This window comes from Nymphalis io, chromosome 17 (genome assembly GCF_905147045.1).
Source record: "Nymphalis io chromosome 17, ilAglIoxx1.1, whole genome shotgun sequence".
Taxonomy (NCBI): Eukaryota; Metazoa; Arthropoda; class Insecta; order Lepidoptera; family Nymphalidae; genus Nymphalis; species Nymphalis io.
The window spans coordinates 6,244,313-6,271,837 of record NC_065904.1 but is presented as its reverse complement, the minus strand read 5'-3'; the positions used below and the strand labels follow the sequence as shown (position 1 = coordinate 6,271,837).

At 31.4% G+C, this 27,525-nt stretch overlaps 1 protein-coding gene across 2 annotated transcripts; it reads right to left on the bottom strand.

Moving 5' to 3' along the window:
* Positions 1-5,965: 5,965 nt before the first annotated feature.
* LOC126775120 (diuretic hormone receptor) lies at positions 5,966-27,226 on the bottom strand. Of its 2 annotated transcripts, XM_050496897.1 has the most exons (10): positions 27,092-27,226; positions 21,243-21,336; positions 20,800-20,902; positions 19,926-20,006; positions 17,196-17,275; positions 13,832-13,963; positions 12,414-12,602; positions 9,288-9,454; positions 7,554-7,668; positions 5,966-6,462 (listed from the first exon to the last, which is right to left on the bottom strand). In XM_050496897.1, exons 2-10 carry the CDS (start codon positions 21,294-21,296, stop codon positions 6,415-6,417), a joined length of 969 nt encoding a protein of 322 aa, XP_050352854.1. In that variant the 5' UTR covers positions 21,297-21,336; positions 27,092-27,226; the 3' UTR covers positions 5,966-6,414. The 2 variants fall into 2 exon arrangements, with proteins under 2 accessions (XP_050352854.1, XP_050352855.1); XM_050496898.1 differs by lacking the exons at positions 5,966-6,462; positions 7,554-7,668 and adding an exon at positions 8,039-8,225.
* Positions 27,227-27,525: the final 299 nt, after the last annotated feature.

Sequence of the window (27,525 nt, the reverse complement as noted above, 5' to 3'; positions counted from 1 at the left end):
TTCCTCAATCATATATTTAATATTCACGTGTATATAATTTAAGTGTAATTATTTTTTAATGATTAAGTTAATTCATTCATTTACTTTAAGATCATCTTCACCTTTACTTGGTTTACATAAATAACGTTGTTGTGTAATTAATCTACGATGTTTATTAGTACTTCTGAAAAAAATGGCGTCTTTAATAGCGGCAGCGCCGAAATTGTTATCAGAAGTTTAGAAGTGACTTCGAAATTAAAGTGAATTTATGTAGTCGAAGAGCCGAGATGGTCCAGTGGTAAGAACGCGTGAATCTTAACCGATGATCGTGGGTTCAAACCCGGGCAAGCACCACTGAATTTTCATGTGCTTAATTTGTGCTTATAATCTCGTACTTTACGGTGAAGGAAAACATCGTGAGAAAACCTGCATTTGTATGCAAAATGTCCCTGAAATTCTGCCACATGTGTATTCCACCAACCCGCATTGGAGCAGCGTGGTGGAATAAGCTCCAAACTTCTCCTCAAAAAGAAGAGAGGATGCCTTTAGCCAAGCAGTGGGACATTCACAGGCTGTTACGGTTTCGGTCTACGTACCGTTTTAAGCGAATTTGTGTATTAAAAACAAAGTTAAATTACTTTGTCATCGTTTCTAGTACTATCATATAACAGAGTTATCTGCAAATATTGATGCTGCTGTATGGACAATGAATGTCATTGTTTTCTTTGTTTTTTTGTCTCCCGCTCTTAGAATGGACTATATTTAGTTATACATGTGCGGTCGTTGAGTGTGTACAAGCTACTGAGCGCGTAACCTTGTTCACTTTGATAGTCTAAAAAGAAGGATAGGATTTTATCCGGCACTTTGTGAAAAAACTTTCTTTTCACAGAAATGTGTATTTCAAATTATACACCTAAAAACAGCAAAGTATAAGAAATATGCTTTTTACCAATGAATATACCGCTTTACCGGTATTGAATCGACGAATGACTGATACCGGTGACGAATTGAGAATTTCCTCCTTAAATAATTAAAAATAATATAAATATATTTTAATAATTTTATTTTTACATTCGTTTCAGTATAGCTTCAAAATGAAAATGTTAAATGTATTGGATAGAGTTAACAATTGTTGGAGCCTACCAGCAATTGTAAACCATATCGGGGCAAAAAAAAAGATTTAGGTACTGTCGGATATTTTCAGTACCGTACCAATTTTTCAAACATCCAGTTTGTTTTAAAAATTGGTAAGCCTTTGGTATTGCATCTGTATTCTTTTCGAACGTATCGGATTACTGCCCTATCAGATTAGATCGGAAATAGAAAGTGCACTTTTGTTTGTGTTCCGCTTGAGCACTATAATACGTATCTTCTTAAAATTTGATCATTCTCAACGGACAATTTTTGTGCTTCTGGATATTATTATTATTACAAGATATATAATAATTAAGCATTGAATATATTGATTGTGTATAAAGTTACGATATTTTAGACATTTTGATTAAGTATTGTTCTTGTTCTGATTATTAAAGAGGGGCTAGATGAGTCTTCCTTTGTCTCATTAATCATTGCTTACTCGAAAAACGTTCATCAATTATGTCAACGTACAATAAGAATAGTAATAACAGTATATAATATTTTACGAGCAAAACAATTCTATCGATAATATATAATACTAGCTGATCGCCCCGGCTTTGCACATGTACATAGAAATAAAAACGTATTTTGTATAGGATTTGCATAAAACTCGTTCTTACAGAGCGCCTACGTCGGGGAAGGAGTAACTATGACAAGTTTCAGGTCAATCGGGCGGATAGTTTAGGAGATCTCGTGATGAGTATTTCGCAGATATTCAATAATGAAATTAAATAAATATATATAATATTATTATTAAAGTATTACAAAAATATTATAGTCATATTCGAATTACATACGTACATCGTACATAAATTGTACAATGTTATATTTATTCGTACTTTATAGTCATTTCATTATCTGTGCCTGACTACATCGAGTATGGTAACATAAAGAAAGCAATTTCGTTTATATTTAATTATTTATTTTCTTATTAGTATTCAGTTTTGGTAAGGTTTGTATTACCTTGATAGGCATAAAGATAGGTTCCTAGTATGATTACTAGGAACATATTTACATAAATAACAACACAAATATAATAAAATACTAATAAATATTGTTCCTCTACTTACCTAGGCGAGCTCGCACAAAGCTCTACCTCCACGTAAGTCTTAATAAATAACTATACAGGTCATATATATATTTTTACACACACAGGCGTTTGTTCCTAAGGTAGGCAATTTAATGTCTGTATTATTGATAACAGCCAACTGATATAAATACTTACATATATATAATTATAATACACCCAGACTCGGGGCAAGAATCGCATCCGCAGACGGGTCAATTTTACCAGGTCCTCTTTGAGTTATGAAATATTGAGATATTTAGTACGTTGTAACTATTGTTATAAATATTGAGCTATGACGATGGCATAAATAAGATTTACGAGTTCTTGCGAAACAATAAATTAGTTATCGTAATTATTTTACTTAATTAAATAAATAAGTATCTAAATGGTATAATTGTGACTTAAAATCGAATGATTGAGTATTACAGTGAATCAAATGCAAAGTTTCCGCTGCTATATTTCACCCTAGCTAATGCTGGTCCACGTTGCATAGCCTCTTTATTTTTTATTTCGTCGTAAGCAATCCGATACGACTCGCTCACCGCATATTTTACGTTGATTGGACTATTTCAGAAAGCTACACGTTGGTATCAACAATAAATTCACTGTAAAAAGTTTCGGAAACAAAATTCTCGATTGTCACGACACTTTTACTATGTATTATATATGTGTGTTATGTATTACGTATGTGTGTATGTGTATTTAAGAAAAAATACATATTATATAGTTAATATGTTATTAAATATTGATTAATTAAGAGTAGGAAGGCAACTAACAAAGGGTTTCAGAGTACTTGTGTCATGTTGATTATGTAGGTTCTCCTACTTCCTTTATAAAAGTCAAATCAAAGAGTAACAAAAAAAATGGGTAAAGATTGTGAAAGGGGCCTAGGCACTACGTATTTCTATATATACATATACATAGAAATGTTACTTTAAAATAGGTATGTTACAGCAGACTTGCACGTTACAGCCCCGACGCCCGTGGATGCGTGAGGTGGGGGCCTTATATTTCCTATTTCAGACGGCCCGGAGGTGGACGGCTGCCGGGATGGCCTCGTGCTGCCGTACGAACTAGCGAGGTGTGGAGGGCGAGATTACCTACGCCCCTTGTGAAGCACTCCTCCGAGCCACGAGTCACAGCACGGAAGGGGCCGTGGGTGCGTTGTATCATCACGATGCCGCAGCCTTTCCGATCCGTGCCAAGGACGGCCATCGCAGTGGTAAGAATCCCACAAAACACAGTCCCTTCCCCATGGGAGCCGGGTACCTTTCTGAAGATTTCCACTACGTTAAAAAAAAAAGACTTGCACGTTGGCTATATTCATATTTTATAATAATTGAAAGTAAAATGTTTATATAAATTTCAAAAATATGTATTAATTACCAATACATTATTTAGTTTCGTTAAAAAAATCGTTGGTTTCAAAATAAAAACGGAAACGGACCATCAAATAATTTATTAATTATATAATAGATACATTCAGATATTCGGGTACACGTAAACGTTTAGATTTTACAATGACATGAAACATTTTGTCTAAATTGCACAGATTACATTGAAACACGTTTAAGAAAAAAAAAAATTACATGTCTTAAATATGTATTTACACAAGACAATTAAAATTACACGCGTATTAATATAACATATAAGTATATATTTTATACGAATTTCGTATAATAGCGTTTTGTTTCCCGATTTTCTTATTTATTATCTATTATAACGTTAAATGCTACGTATAAATATACAAAGCTTTGGCATTTAATGACAGATATAGATAAGCTTATATATCTAAATAGTTTATAATATGTATTTAATTAAAAATATACGGCTTTATCTATAAATGTTGCTTAAAGGGAATTAATTAAACATTGCCGTCTCCTTTTTTCGAATTTCAAATCAACTATGACAGAAAGAGGAATCAGTGTTTAAATAATCCGCTAAGTAACGTTTATAAGTTATATTTGTGATTATATACCAGTAAGATCCACAAGTACCCGTAAAATATTTAACTCATTAAAATAATATAATTTTCATAATATATATTTTACTGAAAATATATTATGTATTTATTTATTGTATTCAAATATTTTAAATACTCCAAGTGCTTATATAATTCATTGCTTATAAATACTTAAAATGTAAATATATTTTTTTCTATACGGAAGAGTAATAGAGGTATATGAATTTATTGGTATCATTATTAAGAATATTCTGTGACAAGATTACTCAGGTTAATATACAAAATATTATATTCTAATTGTAAATAAGGTTTCGATTAACGATGACCCAAAATACATTAATTTCTTAAATTTTTAACAATTAATATAAGGGCTATGAAAACTTCTTTTAATACGGTGCGATAGAGAAATTAAACGGCACAGGCAAATGCAAGAACGTGGCGAAAAATTATTTTCGACATAATATAATAATAATATATTTCCTATTTTTTTCTGCACTATAAAGGACATAATATCATTTTTCTTTATTTGTACTCAAAATAAATGCCATCGGACGTATTTTAAACGTATTATAAAACTTCATTAAATAAAATAATGAACTAAAATCGTTGCAATTTTCAAAATTTTGCTTAGAAAACATGTCTTAGTTATGACTATTACAATATGTAATAATAAACACTTTAACATTAATGTTTTATACCATTAGAATAATTATTTTAAAACATTATTTACATACATAGGTAACCAGACATCTCTTATAACATTCTTAGCGAAAAACATGAAGTTGTTCAAAATTTATTTACTTCACATTAGATAAGGCAAAATATATCATCATCAAATACAAACTGATGAACATCTCAATGTTATCTTTAAGTTCAAAGTAAATGTCGTTATTGTAAATAAAATTGCTTAGGAAAAATTTTAAGAGCTAATGCATTTGTCAACGAATAGTCGATTTCTCCTGACTACAATTATATACTGATACGAATAATGTGGCCTTAGCCCAGCAGTGGGACATTTACAGGCTGTTACTAACTTTCTTACGAATAATATGATTGATTATTTTTCTCGCTCTCTATTATATCGTCAAAAAGTACGTTATACTGGTGTAAACCGGTTTGAATGGTGAGCGGTTCGATCAAGTGGCTCGCGGCACATTGACGGTGTAAGTAGTATTTAAATTTTAGTACTAATATTGTCCATTTGCAAACAAACACACAGACAATCTAACTTTCGCATTTATAATATTAATAAGGATATTATTATACTATTAGTAATAAGAGCAATAATATATCTTTGTGTTAGGACAGCAAAGTAGTACTAAAATAACAGATAATATATTATTTGACGATATTTAGCTAAACATAAATATGAAATATGAAACTTTTTAAAATTCTTACAATATTAATCTAATGCTAGATTTTTTTTTCTAAATACACATTTATATGTTGGCATAATGATATTTGCCTTAACGACGATACGTATATAAGAACTTTGTCAAGTATTTTTATAAGATTTACTTATATTCTTATTTCTTAAATATTTACATTATATTTTTTTGATTATTTTTCAATAATGAATGAGATTAAAATAATAAGCAATTTATAGTCAAAAAATAATGTTGATCCTAAAAGACAGCTCAGTATAATAATTTAGTTATATTTTATTAATGTTGAATGCTATTTATTTCGTTAAGGTATTACAAAATTTAATAGAAAAAATATAATTACCCAAAATTAAAAATAGATCATTTGAAATAAAATCTCTTTGTTAACAGTATTTACAAATATTTAGTTTAGATATATGTGTACAAAGTAAATATCCCAAGCTCATAATTCTTTATTTAATTGTTTTTGAAAACAATAATAATAAATTCAAAATTATATTTAAAGCCAATAAAATATGATATTTTATGAGTTATAATATAAACTTAATGTACCATGTAATTTAATTCTTAGCACAAATTTTATTATAACTTTTTAATTCACATTATATTCGATCAACATTCATTAAAGGTCCATTCATAGTAGAGAAGTCATTCGGCGATTTAATATCACAGGAGACGTCAGCATTCGCATTGTGAAACGTAAGAGCTTCGATATGGGCAGAATTTTGAAAGGTCGGCGTGTTAGCTGATGAGTCGCTGGTTGATGAAATCGGTGAAGTTTTAATAGTTAATAGATGCGGGAGGGAGAAGGCGGGAGAGGCGGGAGGTGCGTCTTCCTCGGGCAGAGTGCGCAGGCGCGAGAGCCTCCCCCGCCCCCCGCCTCACACGGGAGACTGCTCTCCGCTCGCGCTCCCGCTCGTTATGTAATCCTGCGCACATTTTTATTCAAGTGAATATGGATATAATTATACGCCAAATAAATAAACTTATGAATTGTAGAATTTTAATAGTAATACAGTCCCTTCTCTTAAGCATATATAAATTCCTACTACTATGATGTTAAGTCCCCTGTGCCCGTAGTTGCTACTAAGTTCCCAAGGATGTTCAATGTTTCTTACAGTCCAATCAATGGGCGATGGTGACCACTTAACATCAGGTGGCTTATTTGCCAGTCCATCTAACTATTTAAAATAAAAAATAAATTAATTTATCCTTACATAAATAGATACATCAAAGTACATGTCAAAATGGCATTAGTTTGCTATTGACATTACCAATGCAGAATAAGCCATGAGCATGAGTCTGAAGATACTTTCTTTGCTTATTTATCAATTATTTATCATACCACATTCAAGGCAGTACAGTAACATCCTGTGAATGTCCCACTGCTGGGCTAAGGCCTCCTCTCCCTTTTTGAGGAGAAGGTTTGGAGCTTATTCCACCACGCTGCTCCAATGCGGGTTGGCGGAATACACATGTGGCAGAATTTCAGTGAAATTAGACACATGCAGGTTTCCTCACGATGTTTTCCTTCACCGTCAAGCACGAGATGAATTATAACCAAAAATTAAGCACAATTCAATCAACAAAATTCAGTGATGCTTGCCCGGGTTTGAACCCACGATCATCGGTTAAGATTCACGCGTTCTTACCACTGGCCCTTTTTTTCTCGCAGTGGAAACCTTCAGAAAGGTACCTGGGTCCTATGGGGGTGGAACCGGGTTATATGAATTATAACCACAAATTAAGCACAATTCAATCAACAAAATTCAGTGATGCTTGCCCGGGTTTGAACCCACGATCATCGGTTAAGATTCACGCGTTCTTACCACTGGGCCATATCGACATTCAAGGCAATAGGCTTTAAATAAATATGTAAGCTAAGTACACTGGTAGTTTTGAAATGGGACCACGTTACGTTCGCTTATCGCTATTACAATACTTTATTAACTGAATCAGTTTTTTTGTAACTCATGATATATCCGAAAATAATCGACTTTAGTTAAAACTGTGTACTAACAGCATGAAGATGTCTTCCGTCGTGGTGAGGTGCAAGCGACATCCTTGGTACCAGAAGTGTAGTCGTTGTGGTTTCCGAAGCAGCAGATTCGCGCTTTGAAGGGTGACTATATAACCTGTTCCATACTATTATTATTAAAAACATATAATATACTTTATACCATACCAAGCTATTAATAAATGACATTTAAAATTATCAAACAACATTACCCGACTATTTCATTATCTTGTGAATTTAATTTATTTGTAATATTATTAAGTATTTTCTATGTGTTACAATTTATATAATATTGATTCTTTTTTAAATTAAAATAAATCGTTTCTTTGGTTATAATCTAAAAGGGTTAAAGTTATTTTAAATTCGATTATTGAAGCAGCTACAAGCAAAGTTGAATACGTAACATGCTTACCTGAAATGAAAGTCTTGCATGCAATATTCCGTGTTGCGAAAGTAGAGAGAAGCGCAGGCAGAAAAAAAGTCAGATATAAAAGCATATAATATATATTTATTTTGTATATTAATTGTAAAGTGTAACAAAATAAAAAGAAATTTCTCTCCAAATCCACATTATGTCCATCCTAAATTATTATCTTCTTAAATGCAAAAAGCCCGTTTTCGTAAGCATCGGTGAAGTTAGCTGGAATGGGGTCCATGAATCTTCATACCGTGAGCCTAATAAGAAAAAATGGCTGATCAAATATGGATTTGGAAATGGACGTATAAATCTCCACAACTGTTAGTATCGAATAAAAATTCTGGAAACATTAATGTCCAGTTACTATATTCAAGAAACGATAGATTTTGCTTACAGATGGTAGAACTGTCTACTTCTACCCTCTATATACAAAAATGTTTCGTCGGTTACAAAGTTGCTCGTATGTGACGACTTATTGGAATGACTTGCATGTTACACATAACTCACAAACGATTGGCTATTGATAGCTATGCTAGGCTAAGTGGTAATGGTAAACATGTTAATGAGGAGATCTTATCTCCTCTCCCTTTGAGAAGAAGGTTTGCTTATACGTTGCTTCAATGCACGTTGGTGTATAAACATGCGACACATTTTCATCGAACACATGCAGTTTGTCTCACGATGTTTCTCTTCACTATGCACGAGATGAATTATAAACAGAAATCAGGTATATCGAGAAACAGTGTTGCTGGAGATTTGTGTGTTCTAACCACTGCTCCATCTCGTCTCTCCATTATATATAGAGATTAAACAATAGAAGATAAGCAGATACAATATCTACAGAAGGCGATAGTTCTAACAATTATGGAATAGTTATTAGAAGCATTTATCAGCATGTGTTGTGAAAACAAGCTTAGGTGGATTCTAATCGTTTATATGGACTATTTTTTTACTACGTCTTAGAAAACTGTAAGGTTATTATTACAGAATAGATTTTAGAATTATTTTTCAAGAATTTAAAGATTATTTAATTACCGCAAGTAAAAGCTTAAAAGCATGTCCAAACCGTTATCCGAGATCCGAGATTTATTAATGTTTCGTTATTAAAAGAATTTATTAGAAAATTATGTTCGTCGAGACTTTTTTAAATAAGTAACTAAATTTTATTACAATGTTTAAAAAAAAAAGAAACTAGTTTTTAAGGTGCATTTAAAGTAATCTAAAAATTGAACAAAATTAAAAAAAAACATAGCCATGGCAGTAGTGGTTCATGCAATACGTCAAATATAAATAAAACAATAGGAAACATATCAATTTACCGTATGCTCTCTGTTCTTGATCTCGGAGACCAATCCTTCGAATAGGAGGCACCTCTTCGTCTTCCGCCACCAATTGTCCGTCCGGTTTTCCACCTCTCCACGTGGTACCGTATCGCGTGTCGCACCTCTGTGTTCATGAAGCAGTAGAATAGAGCTACCGTGAAACCCTGGAGGAAAATGGTAATATTAAAAATGGAAAAAATTCAAAAACCCTAAAAAACCACAAAACACATTCCATATAACATACTTGTTATGGTGTAAATAATTTACTAAGTGTCATTTCTTAAGGTTAATGTATTTTTTATACCATGAAAAGGCACACGGACGAGGGGGGCTACCTGATTTGTGATCACCTCCGTCCATATACATTGGTGCCGTAAGAGATATTAACTATTTCTTACATTGCCACCGCGCCACCAACCTTGTGAACTAAGATGTTATCTCCTTCGTGCCTGTGGTTACACTGTTTCACTCACTATTTCGAAGGGAACACAACAAAACTAAGTATTGCTGTTTGGAACTTGCACAAAGCCAACGAAATAGAGCGTGATAAACGTGAATTTTCATATTTATTTGAAAACTACAAAATACGGCTTAAACTAAGATAAGAGATCGATTATGACAAAATATAGTCTTTTGTTTCTGAACATGAAATATCCGTTATTTTTTATTCGAAACTTAACTGAGGACGAATATTAAAAATAATCATTTAATGTCATATTCGATAAATAAAACCATTGTCGCGTGAAACGTTATACACCTTTAACCATCAATGCTTTGGTCCCAAATATGTCCCATTCATTAGGAATATATGGTGTTGTGGTTGAGTTATCAATTATTCAATTTTCAAACTAACCTTAAATGTTTAAAACATATGAGACATTTTAATATTAATTATATTACATATGTTATATAAACGACATAAATACATTACATATCTAACTTTTAAATGACCTACGTTATCGTTATAACCTTGGAACATTTTAGTGCGTCTATTCACCGAAACGTTCTAGATCATTAATGAAGTTCTCTGAACTTTCCTATAGGCGGGAACGACTGATAAATTTGCAAGGTTTATATAAATTATTACACCTTATGTAAATTTTAACTAACGTATTGATTACGTGAGGTCAAACAATTCTCCAACTTATATAAAATTTTAAATAAAAGCAAACTTTGTTACAACACATTACGTCGTCGTGTCGTGGTTTCTTAAAGCTTGTTTTAGGCTAAAAGGGGATTAGAATCGTCGAGTTTCGTTGAAGCAAATTTGTTTCTTACAAAGTTCGGACCGACTTTTTACGTGAAGAAAGTAAATTACAAAAATGTTTCGGTATTTATATTTTAGTATTTGTATATCGATAAGGTATTTCTTTTGAATTTATCGTTCTGTATGAAATAAATTAAATATGTACCACTTTTGTACGCTGGTCTTCGTAATTATTTAATATACCTGAAAAGATTTTTCACCTATTTTGTATAATCACTGCAAGATTTCTCAGGGAACAGTAATATTTGCAATCTAAGAATACCACATTATGATACTACACAAGTACTTCCACCAATAAAGATTGGCATTGTAAGTATAATGCATTTAATGTGTTATAATAAGAAATATCTTATGCCTGTAATAATTATAAAGGCTAGTTCACCTTTCAAAACATTTAGCCATAGATTTTCATAGCTGTTCTTGTTAGTAACGGAATAAGTGATTGGTGGGTGGTAACAATCCTATAAGACCTGAACAAGAGCCTTGCAAGCAATATATTCACATCGATTTGACATTTATTGTATTAAAAAAATTAAAAAAAAATATAATATATAAAGTAATTAAAAAAATTTACTTTTATTATTGGATTATTGGATTATTTTATTAATACTGGGATCGTTATTGTGGCCGAGGGTTTATCACCCTTTTTTGGAATTTTAGTATGGGTCAAATTAAGGTATACAAAAGATAAAACCAAATAAAAAACACTATGCGTTATTTAAATAAAGTAATTTAAAAGAAAAATACTTTTTCATAATGAATAAATCAAACAAACAATTTAATTTTTACTATAAACCATCTATTTAAAAAGCATTATGAGCAGATTATAAATCTTACTATGTCAGAAAATAGATGGAGTTTCTTGTTGTTTATTCTGACATTTAAGATAGATGATCTGATTTAATGAGTATCTCTTTCACTCTATTTAACATCGAAGGGTGTTCTATTCAGCGACACTGACAGCACGATAGAAATTTAATACGTTCGGTAACGTATGGAATACATTTAATTATGTTTCATTATTGTTAGTGGAGGCGCTACCCTTTTATCTTGGGACCGCTTACAACTGAAATCGGAGTAGATTTTAATTTTTTTTGAAATTCTTTCATCATTATTTTTGTATTATATTAGTAAGTGTATTTCTGGTTGACAATTAGTGTAATTATTGCTATTGCTAGTCATTGTGCTGCACAAGTTCGAGTGCAGAATAAACACATTCCTCTGCACCCATAAGTACCGGTTCCGATATCAGCTAATGCAAAAAAATGCCTAACGAAGGCACACGTCATTTTTGGATTTATGTGTGTACTTTATATAATACGTGCTCGTATATGTATATGGTTCATGTATGTTTACTTAGTGTATTTTAAATTGAAAATAAATTATGATTTCGTATTTTTATATAGCATAATTATAGCTTGTTTTTTTTATAGAATAGGAAGGCGGGACGAGCATGTGGGCCACCTGATGGTAAGTGGTCACCAACGCAATTAGACATTGGCATTGTAAGAAATGTCAACCATCGCTTACATATCCAATGCGCCACCAACCTTTGGAACTAAGATTTTATGCCCCTTGTGCCTGTAATTACACTGGCTCACTCACCCTTCAAACCGGAACACAACAATATCAAGTACTGCTGTTTTGCGGTAGAATATCTGATGAGTGGGTGGTACCTGCCCAGACGAGCTTGCACAAAGCCCTACCAACAGTATTGTATAATGAAAACTTGATTAAGCTGATTAAATCGATAAATCAAAATAAAAATAAATATATATATAAATATTTTCTCTAAGTTGAATGTGTGACTGTGCCTAATTTTAATTTGTGCGTATGACATTCATGTAGTAACTAACCTGTGTAGATAGCATCAATGCTCTTATATAGTCGAAGGCGTGTGCGAACCAGGAGTCATCATTTGGACCGCAGAGCACCAGCAAGTTTGTGATGCCCAACAAAGGAATCAGGACGAGTAATGCCTTTGTTGCTTTCCTGTATTGTTCCGTCTCTAATGTGTTCGCTGACCGTAACTTCGTTATTAACACCTGAATTAAATTATATCAATTGAATTAAAGAAACAAATGATTATATGTGCTTAAATTCTATAGTTTGTAAAACCATTTTTTTATAAATGGGCCATTTGATGGTAAGTGTTTACCAACGGCCATAGACATTGGCACTGTAAGAAATGTGAAATGCCAATGTCTTGGCACTGTAAGAAATGTTATCCATCGCTTATAACGCCAATGCGCCACCAATTTTGAAAACTAAAATGTTATGGTCCTTGTACCTGTAATTACACTTTCTTATTCACCCTTCAAATCAGAACACAACAATACCAAGTACTGCTGTTTTGTGGTAAAATATCTGACAAAGCCCTACCACCAGTAGAAACATGTACATAAGTATGTACAACAGTGATGTATTCAACTGAGTTTTTCTGAGCACTTGAATATTCACATAACAATTATTGTTTTAAATTGCAAAGTAAAACGATCACTAAAAGTTACGACCTCGCTTGACTTCAAAAGACAACTCTGAAGTGGTCATCTATTTAAAACTGTTTCGTTCCCACTTCGTAAGCGAACATATCTCTATATACATATATATTAATTAAAAATTAATGAAAAATCCCATTTCACAACGTAATCGAGTTTTATAGGAAACTTCATCAAAGTCCGAATCAACGTTTATCGAAAGTTTGTTGTATTTTTGTTTTAATGAATTATCTATTCTTATATATTTCGGAAATATACATATTATGTACAAATATGAAGAAAGTGTTACTTAATAGGCATAGTGGTTAGAACGCGTGAATCTTAACCGATGATCGTGGGTTCAAGTCCGGGCAAGCACAACTGAATTTTCATGTGCTTAATTTGTGTTTATAATTCATCTCATGCTTGAACATCGTGAGGAAACCTGCATGTGTCTAATTTCATTGAAATTATGCCAAATGTGTATTCTACCAAACCGCATTGGAGCAGCGTGGTGGAATAAGCTCAAAACCTTCTCCTCAAAAGGGAGAGGAGGCCTTAGCCTAGCAGTGGGCCATTAACAGGCTGTTACTGTAATAGTTATTGAAATAAACCAAATCAATTTTAACATAAAGAATGGTAATGGTATACGGAATGTATAAATATGTAAAAGTTCCTTTGCTATTCATAGGTAGCGGAAATAAAAAAGAACACCTCTATCGACCTACTTGACTTTGAAATAGGAATGGCTAAAGATCCATAAATATACATCACAGCTTAACACGAGAGATACTCACCCACATTATCCTTATAAGGAAGAACAGGTTGAGAGCAAGTCCAACGAGAGCTGGAGCTTTATGTATCCAGTCTACCTGGTGTTCGTGGATCCATTGGCACATCTCATCATTAGCTTCACCTGTGATCGCCAACTGTTTGATACAAAGTATTTGAGTTAATATATTACAGTGAGTAACACTGATTTCAACGAGAATATCTAACAACTATTATACAACTATAACAGAGCGCCACTTTGATTACCATAAAGGCTTATAGCCTCTTAACCTCAATTTTACGTGTGGTATTTTTAAATTTTAATTAAAACGCTAGAAATTTATCTTATATTTAATAATTGAGTTAGGATTTTCTTTATCTCTATATTTATGAAACACAGACGTGCGCTTATTTTACGTGGTGGGTAGGGCTTTGTGCAAGCCCCGTCTGGGTAGGTACCCACTTGTACCCACTTGTATCATAACCATACGTGAGTGAGCCAGTATAATTATAGGCACAATAGATATAACTTCTTAATTTCCGAGGTTAGTAGAGAATGGTTAATATTTCTTACAGTGCCAACGTTTATCGGCGGTGATGACCATTTAACATCAGATGCCTATTTGCCAATATCAGAACCAACATTTTTTATTTTGCGCTCTCGAATAGTAAGATCGTATTTAACGCAATTTACGATTTTTTAAGTGTTCAATGTTAATTTGTATTTTAAGTAAACTAAGTGAGTAATTTACTTGAATTTGTGTTTCATTTTTGTTAAGATAGATTCGAGGCTAGATTAATAATTTTCGGTTGATAGTAATAATTAGATTGTTGTTGGAATAAGCTCCAAACCTTCTCCTCAAAAAGGGAGAGGACTTCACAGGCTGTGACTGTTGTTTTCTTAAATGAGTTTCAGTTATACATAATAATGAATTGATTATTCATTTATGACATTTAATTTCGTTTGATATTATTAATAAGTTCTTAAAATTGCTATTAAGTTTCACTGATATTGCGAAGCTCTGTTATAATTTTATTGTCTGATCTTTTATTGAATTGTCAGCTGAAATGCAATTAACAGTAATTGATTTATCAAGAAGCTCGGTCGCGTAAAAATCCTTTTAGATTTTGTTTTAACGCTTTATTGATTAAGTATTTCCGGTTTCTTAGAGTACTGGGAAATAGGTAACGTTATAAGAATACTGCCTATGTTGGAAATTACAAAATAATTTTATTCTGCTTGACTTTTTACATGCATATGACTGACATTTATTCTACCATTTTTAACGTATTGTACATAGTTTTAAGCGTAATTAATTTTATTATTCTTCTCTTATCCTTATTTTTATTTAGGCACATGAAAGTATATCGCAGTATATTATTATAAAGCTTTGTGCAAGTTCGTCTAGGTAGGCACCACCTACTCATCAGATATTCTACCTAATGGTTACCAACGCCCATAGACATTGGCATTGTAAGAAATGATAACCATCGCTTACGTCGCCAATGCGCCACTAACCTTAAAAACTTTGATGTTATGTCCCTTGTACCTGTAATTACACTGGCTTATTCACGCTTTAAATCACAAAGACGAGCTTGCACAAAGCCTTACCACCAATAAAATCATATTCATAGTTTACGAATAACACATATATGTCATTTATTTTTATTTATTTTTACTCTACTAGCAGTAAATAATATTCATTGTTTTTAAGCAAATTAAAACTGAAATAACTTTGTCTTTTTTATCTTTTAAGATAATATAATATATTAATAATTATTATAATATTAATAACGTATGATTTAAGTAACATTCTTATTTTTATTGCAATTAGAAGCGTGGTTTATTGTGATAACTATAATTATTCAAAAAAGTTAATTATTATGACATAAACAATGCATTATAACTGATACGGCTTACAAAAATAATTTTGTTTCGTTTTCGTTTTACAAATTCGGAATGGCATAAAAACAAAACGCGTACTGTTTGCAATTACATAAGTAAAAAGCAAAACTAAAAGCTAACTGTAAACAATATCGGTCTCCATGTAGCTGATACTACAGTATATGTAGGAATTACTTTAGCCTTAAAACTTTAGTGGAATTCTCAGTTGTCGTCCTTGACAAGGACACTCAGTTCACAGCATATGTGGTTAGAAAAGTTAGACTACTAGTTTCATTCTAAGTTTATGAAAATCTTTATTTTTTTAAAGAGAGTAATGGAAATTGGTATTTAGAAAGTCTGAATTATGACGCGATCGAAGCCGCGGGTAAAGCGCTAATATTATTATATTATATTTTGTTGTACTACTAATCAAATTTGAGTATATTATTGATTCTATAATTGAACTAAAATTTTAGAACGCTTATTTGAAAACTGTTTAAAGTTATATAAATAAAAGGTTAGTGTTTGAGAAAAAAAACGTTTATTTTAACCACGTTAATTATAAAAGGGAGATGAACTTTCTGAAAGCGGATTGGGGGAAAATTCCCATCAAAAATTTACTTTAACTTTGTAGGCAGGTTTGCACACCGCAAAAAGGTTTTATATAACGTTACAAAGTAAAGATGAATTTACACAGAATAATTAAAAATATAAAAACGGCATTATCTAAAATTATTTATTACATTTTATGAAAAAAAAAATACACAAGGTCTGGACGGAGGTCAACCGATTTAATTTTAATATATCAATATTAGCTTAATAACATTCTCAAAATATTATTGGAAGCGGGCTCTTTGTGGGAGATTATCGATATTAAATAATGAAACAATCAAAATTATGTACTTAAAATGTTATATGTAGCTAATTAATTAATGTAAAAGAATGTAAGCGTCATTACTGGCGAGATTTTAAAGAAATGTATATATAATTTAACTCACAGACAGATGTATATATACATGAGGTATATGTTTATATCCATATGTCTGTATTGACTGTAGATTCATTTTTTTAATCATACATACAATTACATAATTGGTTCATTCATTAAATTAATTGTCGCCTAGATTCAAACACAGCATGCAAAAATATAAAACGTAATTATTTATCAGTTTATAACTGATGGATAAAATTTTTTACAGCGCCAATGTTAACGTATATTAATTAAAATAAGCCTATAAAATATAATGGCTACAAACGCAGCTACGTATATATATCTAGAGAGGCAGGTATATATTTCGAGAGAAATCTTTTCTCACCATTTTCGTTGCATAAAAATGACAAGTAAGAATCATTTTTCATCTTACCTTTTTACAGACAGTACAGAGCGGATCATTCAAATTATAAGCATAAATAATATAATAATATATAAATAATAAAAAATATATATATAAAATAAATAATATTTATTATGAAGTTCTATTCAAAATATAGATAAAATATCTTACCTCATCAGGTCCCGTGGACGGCACAACCGTTACGAAGCATCGGGATATCACCCATATTGTGATGAAAATGGCTGGAGCTCCTATGCAATGGAAAATTGATAATCTTTTAGTTTTTCTATTTGTTGCCTTTCGCGTGGAGTTTATATAATTGATTTTAATTTAGAAGATAAATTCAATCTAAGTTTTCTATACCAATTAAAGAAATTTTCTTCGCCATTCAAATGGGACATATCAGGACGCTAAATTAAAATTAAACATATTCTATAATCTACATTAATAAATGAGGAGACGTTTTTGAATGCTTAATTAAAAAAACTGCTAAACCAATATACATTAAACTTAAGCAAGAAGATGCAGCCCGTTTCAGGATAAGTTTATCACACTACTATATCGGTCATCACTTTGCAATTTCGCCCGCTTTAAAAGATTGATTGACTTGACAAGCGTGAATTTCATGTCTTTGTATTTTGATAAAAAGAATGCTTTAACATATCGAAATTTTAATATGTTTATTATTTTATTACTATAAAGTTATACATAAATTTTGGAGATTTTACTCAACTAAGAGCTCTCTAATAGCGGTTGATGAAATATTCAATTTTAATTTCACCCTTTGACTTTTTGGTATCAAAAGCTGACATGGTTGAATGGAATTTTGTTGTTGTTGTAGCTTTTAATATTGAAATACTTAATTAAAATATCAAAATTTAGAATATTTAAATTCTATTATTATAATTTTAAAAAAAGTCCGTCATGGGTCTCTTAGAAAATGTAAAGGAGCTCACTTATTAAAATTTGAGCAATTTATAATCCAATTACATGAATATTAAATTATATATATACTGAGAGAGCCGTGGATAGGACACATGTATGTATCTCATCCGATAAGTGCGGGTTCAAGCCCGGGCAAACACTGATTTTTCACGTGCTTAGTTTGTATTTATTCATCTCGTGCTAGGCGGCTAAGGAATACATCGAGAGGAAAACTGGATGTGTCGAATATAATCTGCTGCATATATATCTAACCTGTGGTGAATCCTCTAAAAAATTCTCCTCAAAAAATGCTTTTTTTGGTGGAGAGCTATGTCCAATTGACAAGACAATTATGGACTGTTACTACTTAAATATATAAATCTGAAGAGTGTTTCTTGTATTGTTATCACGCAGAGCTGATAGTCATATATCAGTAAGAAGATTTTATTGTAATACAAAATATTGTAAGCTGGATCTATATCCAATAATATTTTCAAACATTTCAACTCCTAATCGGAGCTTATGTAAGATTATCCAGACAGTCTGTAGAGAGGATACGATTAGAAAATAGAAAAATATTTTTGAAAGGGATTCGTTATTTCTTATTTTCGACTACATTCCAGTGAATATACCTATATATTTCGAAATAAATGTATAAAAATGTTGTATAATCCTAAACTATGACACAACCTGAAATATACAACTGCAAATTGAACACGTTGTTAAATGTCTTCAATATTGTCAAAATTAATTTTGTTTATTGATGATGTACGGGCAATTTTTACAAATATATTAATTAAAATATATTTAGATAATATGAACTCAAAATACAGTTGAGATTAAACAAGTGTTCTTTTTTAAAAGGATACTAAATTAAAAAAAAAAAAACTAAAATGTTAAATAGGGTTTCACCCGTGTTAAGCTTTGCTCCATTTGCTTTTATCAAATGCAAAAAGATATTTACAAATTCGGCTGGTAGACGCAGAGATTAGCGCATTAGTTTATTATAGTAGTTAAAATTTTATATCCTGGAACCCCTCTGTAATTCTAGTCAGCCTAATTGTAAGACTAACTTGCTTCACTGAGCGTAATATATATAGTTTATAACTTAATAAATATACCTACAAAAAAAAACTATTTTTTTGGTTTCAATTGAATGACATCAAAGATAAATTGACGTAACTTTAAAGCTTCTGAATATTAAGAATTGAATATTGTCAGAATCTTTTAACCGTTGGTCTAGTGGTGTATCTTCGGATACATATTGAATTTTCAATCAAATTCGTCAATTAGTCTTTAGCAGTTTACTCTGATGTTAAGTTGGCAAGTTGCAGTTGACAAGTAAGTAATGTGTAATGAAGTGCGATACGTCATATATAAAATGTTACGTCTGATGGTTAAAGCCAATCAAATATACGTATTTTGTGTTTTGCGTGAGTGTTTGTGCTTGGCGTTATAAGTGGTTAAATTAGAAGGCCGCAGAATCCGAGGTCCTGGGTCAAAGCCCGTGTCGGGCCAATATATATATTAATAGGTTTTTCTTTCGGGTAATTCTCAGAAGTAGCATGAAGTCTGTCAGTTGGTAGTGTTACACTTCAGTGTCTCGGCAAGCACAGAATGCCGATTTCTTCGGTCTTTCCAATCATGTCGGATTTTACGTTACCTCGGTTTATAATAGTGTGAGTATATAGAGTGCACCTGTATTTGCAGACACACGTGTACACTATAATATATCCCTTGGCCGAAATCGTTCCCCAAAAAAAGAATTGTAACAATCTTTCGTGTAGTTACTGTAAAACTCACACAAACAAACAGCATAGGAGGAAAACATAACAGCCTACTCTTTTGAATTCAGTTAACAAAAGGTTAAATCTCTATAACAATTTTATTAAAAACAAACCACGTTGTGGTTTTGAATAATAATATCGCTAATGTTGCTTTTAATTGACTTTAAACGAATTGTTGTGGCGAACTCACCCCAGCCAATTGTTGTGTAGACTTTCAGCTTTATATTTTCCGCGGTGAATGTTTCGACGACCAACATGTACAAATACAGACCTAGAAGAATTAAAAATAATTAACATGTTTTACAAATAAATATATTTATATGTATTACGTAGTATAAATTGCAAAAAAAAATACTGCACAATTTAAGTATAAAGTGATTATTTTCTATAAAGTTGCAAGATTATTTGTTTCGGAAATAAGCAAAAATACAAAAATCTCTAGATAATATTATACACGTAAATGTTATGCGCAATAATCGTTTACCTTCAGGATAAATTGTAAGCAAAATACTTGGATATCAATAAAAGAGATAAGTATTTATGTAAAGGGTTGAATTCAGTAAGGGCGCTGAATCCTAATTCAGGGTATTGATAAAAAATATCGTTCTCATGGAATATTCAAGAGGGATGAAGTAAAGGTAGTCCTTTGTGTTTTACACATGTTTTATTTCAGTGATTAAATAAACAAATCTCTATAGTATTTATTGGGATTCAGAGAACCTATTTAACATATCGCTTGAATTTAAGAATTAATATATTATATTATAATATAGTAAATAAAATAAAAAATCTAGTTAAATAAATTTTCTACAGGAAAGCAGTTATTTGCTGTTTGCTTAACACTAATCTATATTGTTTTTGAACTAGTATTTCACAACTAATCGTTATTAGAAGGGTTTTTTAACTAAGAAATTCCTTATTGTGTATATTTTATTGCATTTATTGGTTTCTATCTAATAGGAACATGTATTTTTGAATATCCCATTATATAATATTTAGTTAAAAATTTAATATTTTGAAATAACTGTTTTAGAGAAGCTTATGATTATAGCATAGCAACTTACCTTCGACTAACATCCAAAAGAAGTTCGTCAAATAGAAATAATGCATACATATGACTAATATCATGCAAGATGTTTGATCTTTTTGCGCCTCTTCGGACCAGTTCTGGAAGAAAGTTGGAACAAATTAATAACGAAATCTCCTTTATAGTATGGACTCGTTTGTTTTATTTAAGTCAAAATCTTATATATTATATTTATCTAAACGTTGATTGAACTTACTATAGTCGGTCACAGATTCAATAATCATTTCCGACTATTTATTTATCGACATGTTCATCATGTTTCACAACAAACAAAAGTGAAGAAGTTCTATTTATAAATAAATGAATTCAGAAAAAAGTAAAATCTTCTTTTTAAATTACAAAGGCAAAGGCCGTCCTACTGGTTACTTTGCCACAGATGATTAAATAATTTTAATAACAGATTAATGAAACCATACTTACTTGTAGAGCTAAATTCAACATCCAACTACATGCCGATAATATATAAGTGGACATAAGATTAGTGTGTATTGTATTACGAAGACATCTCAGGTCTCTGAAACAAACAATATTAATCAGATAATTACAGGCAGTGAGTTACATATAATTATAGTCAAGCGGGATTCGATAATCAATATGAAGATATATGGTTATTATCTAAGACAGTTGAGATGCTTTACGCAACTGTATGTTTCCACATACTATTTCAAGGAGGATTGGCAACAGGCAGTCAACCGTGACGGTTATATAATATAATATAGTTTGTAATATATGAGACGGGTGGTTAAATTATATTAGCACATTAATGGTTTTACTAATAAGTACTTATGTACAGCAATCTATAAGTTATTAAATGATCATGAATGACACGTAATTATATTTTTTTCTTCAAATGAAATGTGTTTTTATTCATTTGAATCGCCAATATTTTAACTGTTCCATCGTCTCGGAAAGTCGCTTTCTAGCGAGAAAAAACGATAAGAAACTCGCTTAGTTGAAATTTAAAAATAAATCAAATTTAGAATGAGGTGTTAACAATTATTAATCTTAAACAGTCCTGCATTGGAATCCGAGGTGAAATCAAATCTTACTTTGTAGTTTTATAAAATTTCGTTTAACTTACGATAAAATTTTATCTTCGTAATATATTTTCCTTAAACAATAGAACAAGAAAAAAATAATAACTAATTGAATAATCATTTTAATTAGTCGGTACACGATTTAATTTCCCGCTATGTAGACTTATCGTTATCTAAATGGATCACACCTTTTTACATAATGCTTAATATAAAAATAAGCTTCTGAAGCTAGACAAAGGCAATGTTTAGGTTCATTAATAAAATTATTACATAGAAGTCTTTGTATAAATAACTTTTGTGTTTATACTGTAAACTGTCTGTTAGTTCGAACTATATACAAAAACTACGAAGCTGATTATGATAAATCTTATGATTATGTCTAAATCCTGGTATACGCTACGATGACAGGAGCTTGTTAGAGATAGACCTATAAAATTAAAAGTATGATGATGATTATTGATCTATGTTGAAACATTTTCAGTTCATAGTATCATTTACTATACATATATAGTCTATAAACGCCAAACAATAGTAGCTATCTCGCTGGCACCATGCAAGCAAGAATTTTAAATATTTACTTATGGCTAGTACGCCAGTTCAAAAAAGTTTACTACATCTATAAACAATCACTTTTTTCGCTGATTCCGGTTTTTATACAATTATTATATGTTGGATGTATAAATATGTATACGCAAACGACACAAGTTCTTCGTTCAAAGTCCGGGGCGCTAATGAGTCGGTTCGGTGGCGCGTATCGGACGATAGGAAGAATTAAGCGTACAAGTATTTTTTCAGAATTTAATTAAATACGAAATAAAAGCCTTTTTTTAATATAACTTACATAGTGGCCGTTCTTTATTAATTTTACTTTATATATTATTACTATTATTTCTTTAATGGTGTTTGTAAAGTATTCACTTTAATTTAGAGGTGTTTGTGTTTTTTCTGTTGAGTAAATTTTTATAAATCATGTTCTCACATACAATATAAATACATACATTGTATTGGTTGAAAAATTAGTTATGCTGGATCAAACGAAGCCATTTGAGATTAATAGATTATAAAGCTAAATAGTCGTTTTTACCCAAAATAAAAAAACTGTCAGAAGAGAAAACTATAAACTACAATTACAATCCCTTTTTTAATTTTTTTAACGCTAGATAAACACATTACTCGTTTCCCCCACGGGAACAGTGTGTGGGGGGGGGGTATGTGGGGCTCGTCGGTGTCCAAGGCACTGAGTACGCCCCGAATATCAGAATGCTCACTAAAAAACCAGCGGTACCCTTACCGTTTTAAAGAGGAGCGCCATGGGATCGCTTGCGCATGCTACCGTGCTCCGACTACTATTTCAATCCTAGTTTAAGGTTTTTAATAAACAAATATAATCTGAGAATTTATAAAAATCGGTCGAAACATGTTCTGGACATATATGGATTAAATAGATGAACCATTTCTTGCATGTTTATCGGTTACTATTCAAAATACGGACTCCGTAACAAACTATAATCTATGCGGGCCAGACTCTTGATATGCTATTCAGTCTACTACTTAAATCAAAACAAAATAATTTCCTTGTAAATATAGACAAATTTATTCAATTCTTAACAATTACTTTCGATTCGCATGTTCAGCTGTATAAGAATTCCATTCTAGAAGTTTCCTCATAATAATAAAACCTTAGATAAACGAGAACGGCCTCAATAAGAGTCTTGCAACTTTTGTGCTCAACGTTCATTGTTTGTGGATAATGCAAAGATTGTCATTATTTGCCGCATAATGTTGTATGTTGAATTCTGTTGACTCTTATTATGATACCGGAAAGTAAAACAATACATAAAAGACAAATGGTTTGTAAAATATTCATTATGATGATTTAAAATTTGTGGAACAGCTCCATCTGCGTCTTTCACAACCGTAATACAAGTATTACTTAGCATAGGTAGAAATCTTCCTATTTAATTTTACTGTACAAAATATAATGTAAAACAGAAAATAAATAAAGATTATTATTATTCGTGCTGACTTTACTTGGGTAAAATTTTTAATTTATTAAACAAACACAACATTAAAGTAAAATTAGATTTTTTTTTTATTTAAATAGACTCATTTTTATAATGACACCAAGTGTACTCGTCATACAGAAATGTAAATAATCCGATCTATTTTCCACGCTTCTTTTCAAATATCTTGTACAACTTTAAGACCGGTCCAAATTGCGACGACGATTTAGTTTTAGATACACTGTTGTTCACTTTTCTGAAGACATTTTAGAGATCTACAAATGTTACACAAAGTTTTCGTAAATGTATTTTAGTTCTGGCAGTTTTTGAAGAGTCCGGTGCGTTTTCGCTTCGATAAAGTTGACATAAAAACTTTATTATCTTAAAAAATATACAATACTAGTTTGAGGGGGAAAGTGTTAGGTATCCTATACTTTTCTGTACTCTTGACAACGTACATGCAAAACGTAATAATGATCACTTAACTATAAGATAATAATAATAATTATAATATTCTATATATATTTAACATTACTATTAGATCATAATAATAATAATAATGTCCTCCAGAACGATTTCGGCCACGGCGGCCAATCTCAAGAGAGATTAGGCAACTACGCAGGAGATATTATAGTGTACAAGCGTGTGCGCAAACACAGGTGTACTCTCTATTCCCTAACTCTCATAATCCGATGGGACGGCAATCCGACAAGACCGGAAAGAGTTCAGGCACAGGACCAATGGCTTAACGTGCTTTCCGAGGCACGGGAGTCCACAGTTTCAACTTCTGTGATTATATAGATAGATAGATTCTGTATAACTACTGAAAATTTTCTGACAGAAAAACCCAATAACCTTCTATTGGCCCGACCTGGGAATTGAACCCATTACCTCTGCGTCTGCGGCCTTACATCAAGCCACTAGACCAACGAGGTAATCACTATTAGATAAGACGTGAAAGCGTAACAATACGTAAACAAACTCACTTTCGCATTAATAATATTAGTATACACATTATGTCCGTCCTGACATTAGAATGCATCATAATAGAAGATTATAATATTAGAAGATTTATCTCATCTCTATCAGTGTTCTGTCCTCCAATTCCATTTTGTGGCACACCGCCAGTCATAGTCCCTCACAACAATAATAATCATAAGTTTGGAAGTTCCTCTCAATAACACCACTTTACGTTTTCTGTAATGACGTTACTGAATCATTTACATCTACCCTCTATTGATTTCATCTTAGTAACCACCTAACTTTTTTTAATAATTACCTAAATATATTATATAATTAATAATTTCTACTATGATCTCCGACATATTTGTAGGAAGAATTATATACGGTTACGGTATATAAACAAGAAATTATTAAATTGACATACGGATGTATACAAAACGTTTTGTAAGCTTGGAAGTCTTATGTATGTTACGTAAAAACTTCTAGGAACGTCTTAGACGGCTCGTCAATCGACTTAACTCAATATTTACCGATATACAATAACGATTTATTAAATTTTGCAATATTTTTCCAGTTATTTCTCATCAATACTTTTTAAAGCTAAATTTATTTCAATAAAGTTTTAAAATAGTCATTTTACACTTCAATAAAGTACTGTCGAGTTTTATTATCGTGACATTCATAATTAAATGCAAGTACATTTAAAATAAACTAAAGTTATATTGGACGAAATCTTTCTAGTTGTGATATGTCCATGATACGAAAACTTTCTAGTGATGTTATGCAAACAAATTTACATTACTTACGGCTTGTGTTGGAACCGAGTCAAGTTATTCATTTAACGTTTGCTGGCCTTATTAATGTAAAACACTCTTTGGATTTATAAAATAATCCTTATTATTATATGCCGCTATTACGCTCAGGTAATCTAGTGGCTAAAAACAGTGAATCTAACAAAAAATATACAACACTAGTTTGAGGGGGGAAGTACTAAGAACAGGTGAGTAAGACGTAATTCTCATGTGTTTCATTTGTGTTTGTAATTCATTTTGTACATATCATGAAGAAACCTGCATGTGTCGGGTGATATTCTGTCACGTGTGCCTATCCACATTATTCCACCAAGCTGTATCGTTTATTATAACTGTTTATTGGGTTTTATATATTGTATAAGTGTTATTCACAAAAGGTATATAATGATCGCGTGGAATGGTGGCAAGAATACTAGCACCATATATTATGGTATAATAAAACGCCGTGGAAGTGTTATTACATCGTTTTATTTGTTAGTATGTATGTGATTATATTTTCTTTCATACACTTTCGAGGTATAACAATTTTATTACGAGTCGCGTAATTTCTATTGTATTTATAACTGCCTCATTGGTCTAGTGGCTAGATGAAGGGCTGCATATCCAGAGGTTCAGGATTCAAAACCCAGGTAGATAACCCTAAAAAATTTATTAGGTTTTTATCTCGAAAAATTCTCGGTTATAGTCCGGAGTTTGGAAGTACACACTTCTGTGCCTTGGAAATTACTTAAAGCCGTTGGTCCGGCGCCTGAACTCTTTCCGGTCGAGTCAGATTGGCCACATTTGCTCTTGAGTTGGCCGCCGTTATCGAAGTCAATTAGGAGGACATCATAAGCATTGTATTCGTGTATTAGGTTTTGAATGACACTTCCTTCTCCTTAACACGTTTGTTACATTAAAATTTGAGTTCATTTTATTGGTTCGAATTGTTTATTATATTAACTAATCCTTATTTGCGAAATTAATGTCCAATGTATCTGTTTAACTGCTTCAAATATAACTTTTATAAAATTTTATAAAAGAAAAAATGAATGAATTTTTCACGTTCAGAAATTAAGTCTAGTTTTTATTATGGGCCACAATATATTCCTAGCTTCTCGTTCGACGCGACTTTATGACTATACGACATCAATTGAATTGATTAAATATGTATATCTCGTAATGTGAACACCATTCGTAGGATGTAGCCTCTTGTCCAGCCCATTGACTTGAATTTGATCGGGGTCAATCAGGTGACGGTAAATTGACCCCTAATCAAAGTAGTTTAAGCGAATTAGCGAAATCAAAATCGGACGAAGTTTCTTCAAGCGTCTTGAATTAAGCGAAAGTAATTGCACAATCAAATAAAGATTTAATGACCACATTCTTTTGCCTAATATGAATATTGCATGTCTTTGATATAAATTAATTATCACATATAATATCTTCATAATTAAAAATATTAAGCTACTTACTTGAAATAGAGGAAAACAAATACAGCGAGAGATAAGACGGCCAGGCTGAGAGAGTATCCGGCCAAGTATATTAAACTAGCGACGTCCGTCGGCGACACGTTCGCTATTCGTTCCGTGCAGTTGACGTAATTTGAGTAATTATGCCATTCGCCCTGAAGACACAATCTTGAAGCGTTTTCTGTAAAAATACGAACGTGATATATATATTACAGAATCAAGAAAAAAGCAATTACTCGAGTAAAAAATTCAAGATTTAGTAATATTTTTGTAATTTGATTTAATTGCGATAATTGTATCCTAAAAATAGATAAATAAAATACACCGTTACAAAATTTTGTTGATACAAATAATAAGTCAACAATAATAAGTCTAAAATTTTTTTACAAAACATTTAAAATACTTAAGCTCCTTTAAAATTTAAATAATTTATGAAC

Excerpts from the sequence above, each read along its gene's own strand:
- LOC126775120 (XM_050496897.1), bottom strand. The coding sequence starts at position 21,296 with ATGTCCACTTATATATTATCGGCATGTAGTTGGATGTTGAATTTAGCT. Across the intron at positions 13,964-17,195 it reads CGTCCACGGGACCTGATGAG|TTGGCGATCACAGGTGAAGC; the intron begins GTAAGATATTTT and ends TGTATCAAACAG. Across the intron at positions 6,463-7,553 it reads ACGGAAGACATCTTCATGCT|GATTACATAACGAGCGGGAG; the intron begins GTTAGTACACAG and ends AAATGTGCGCAG.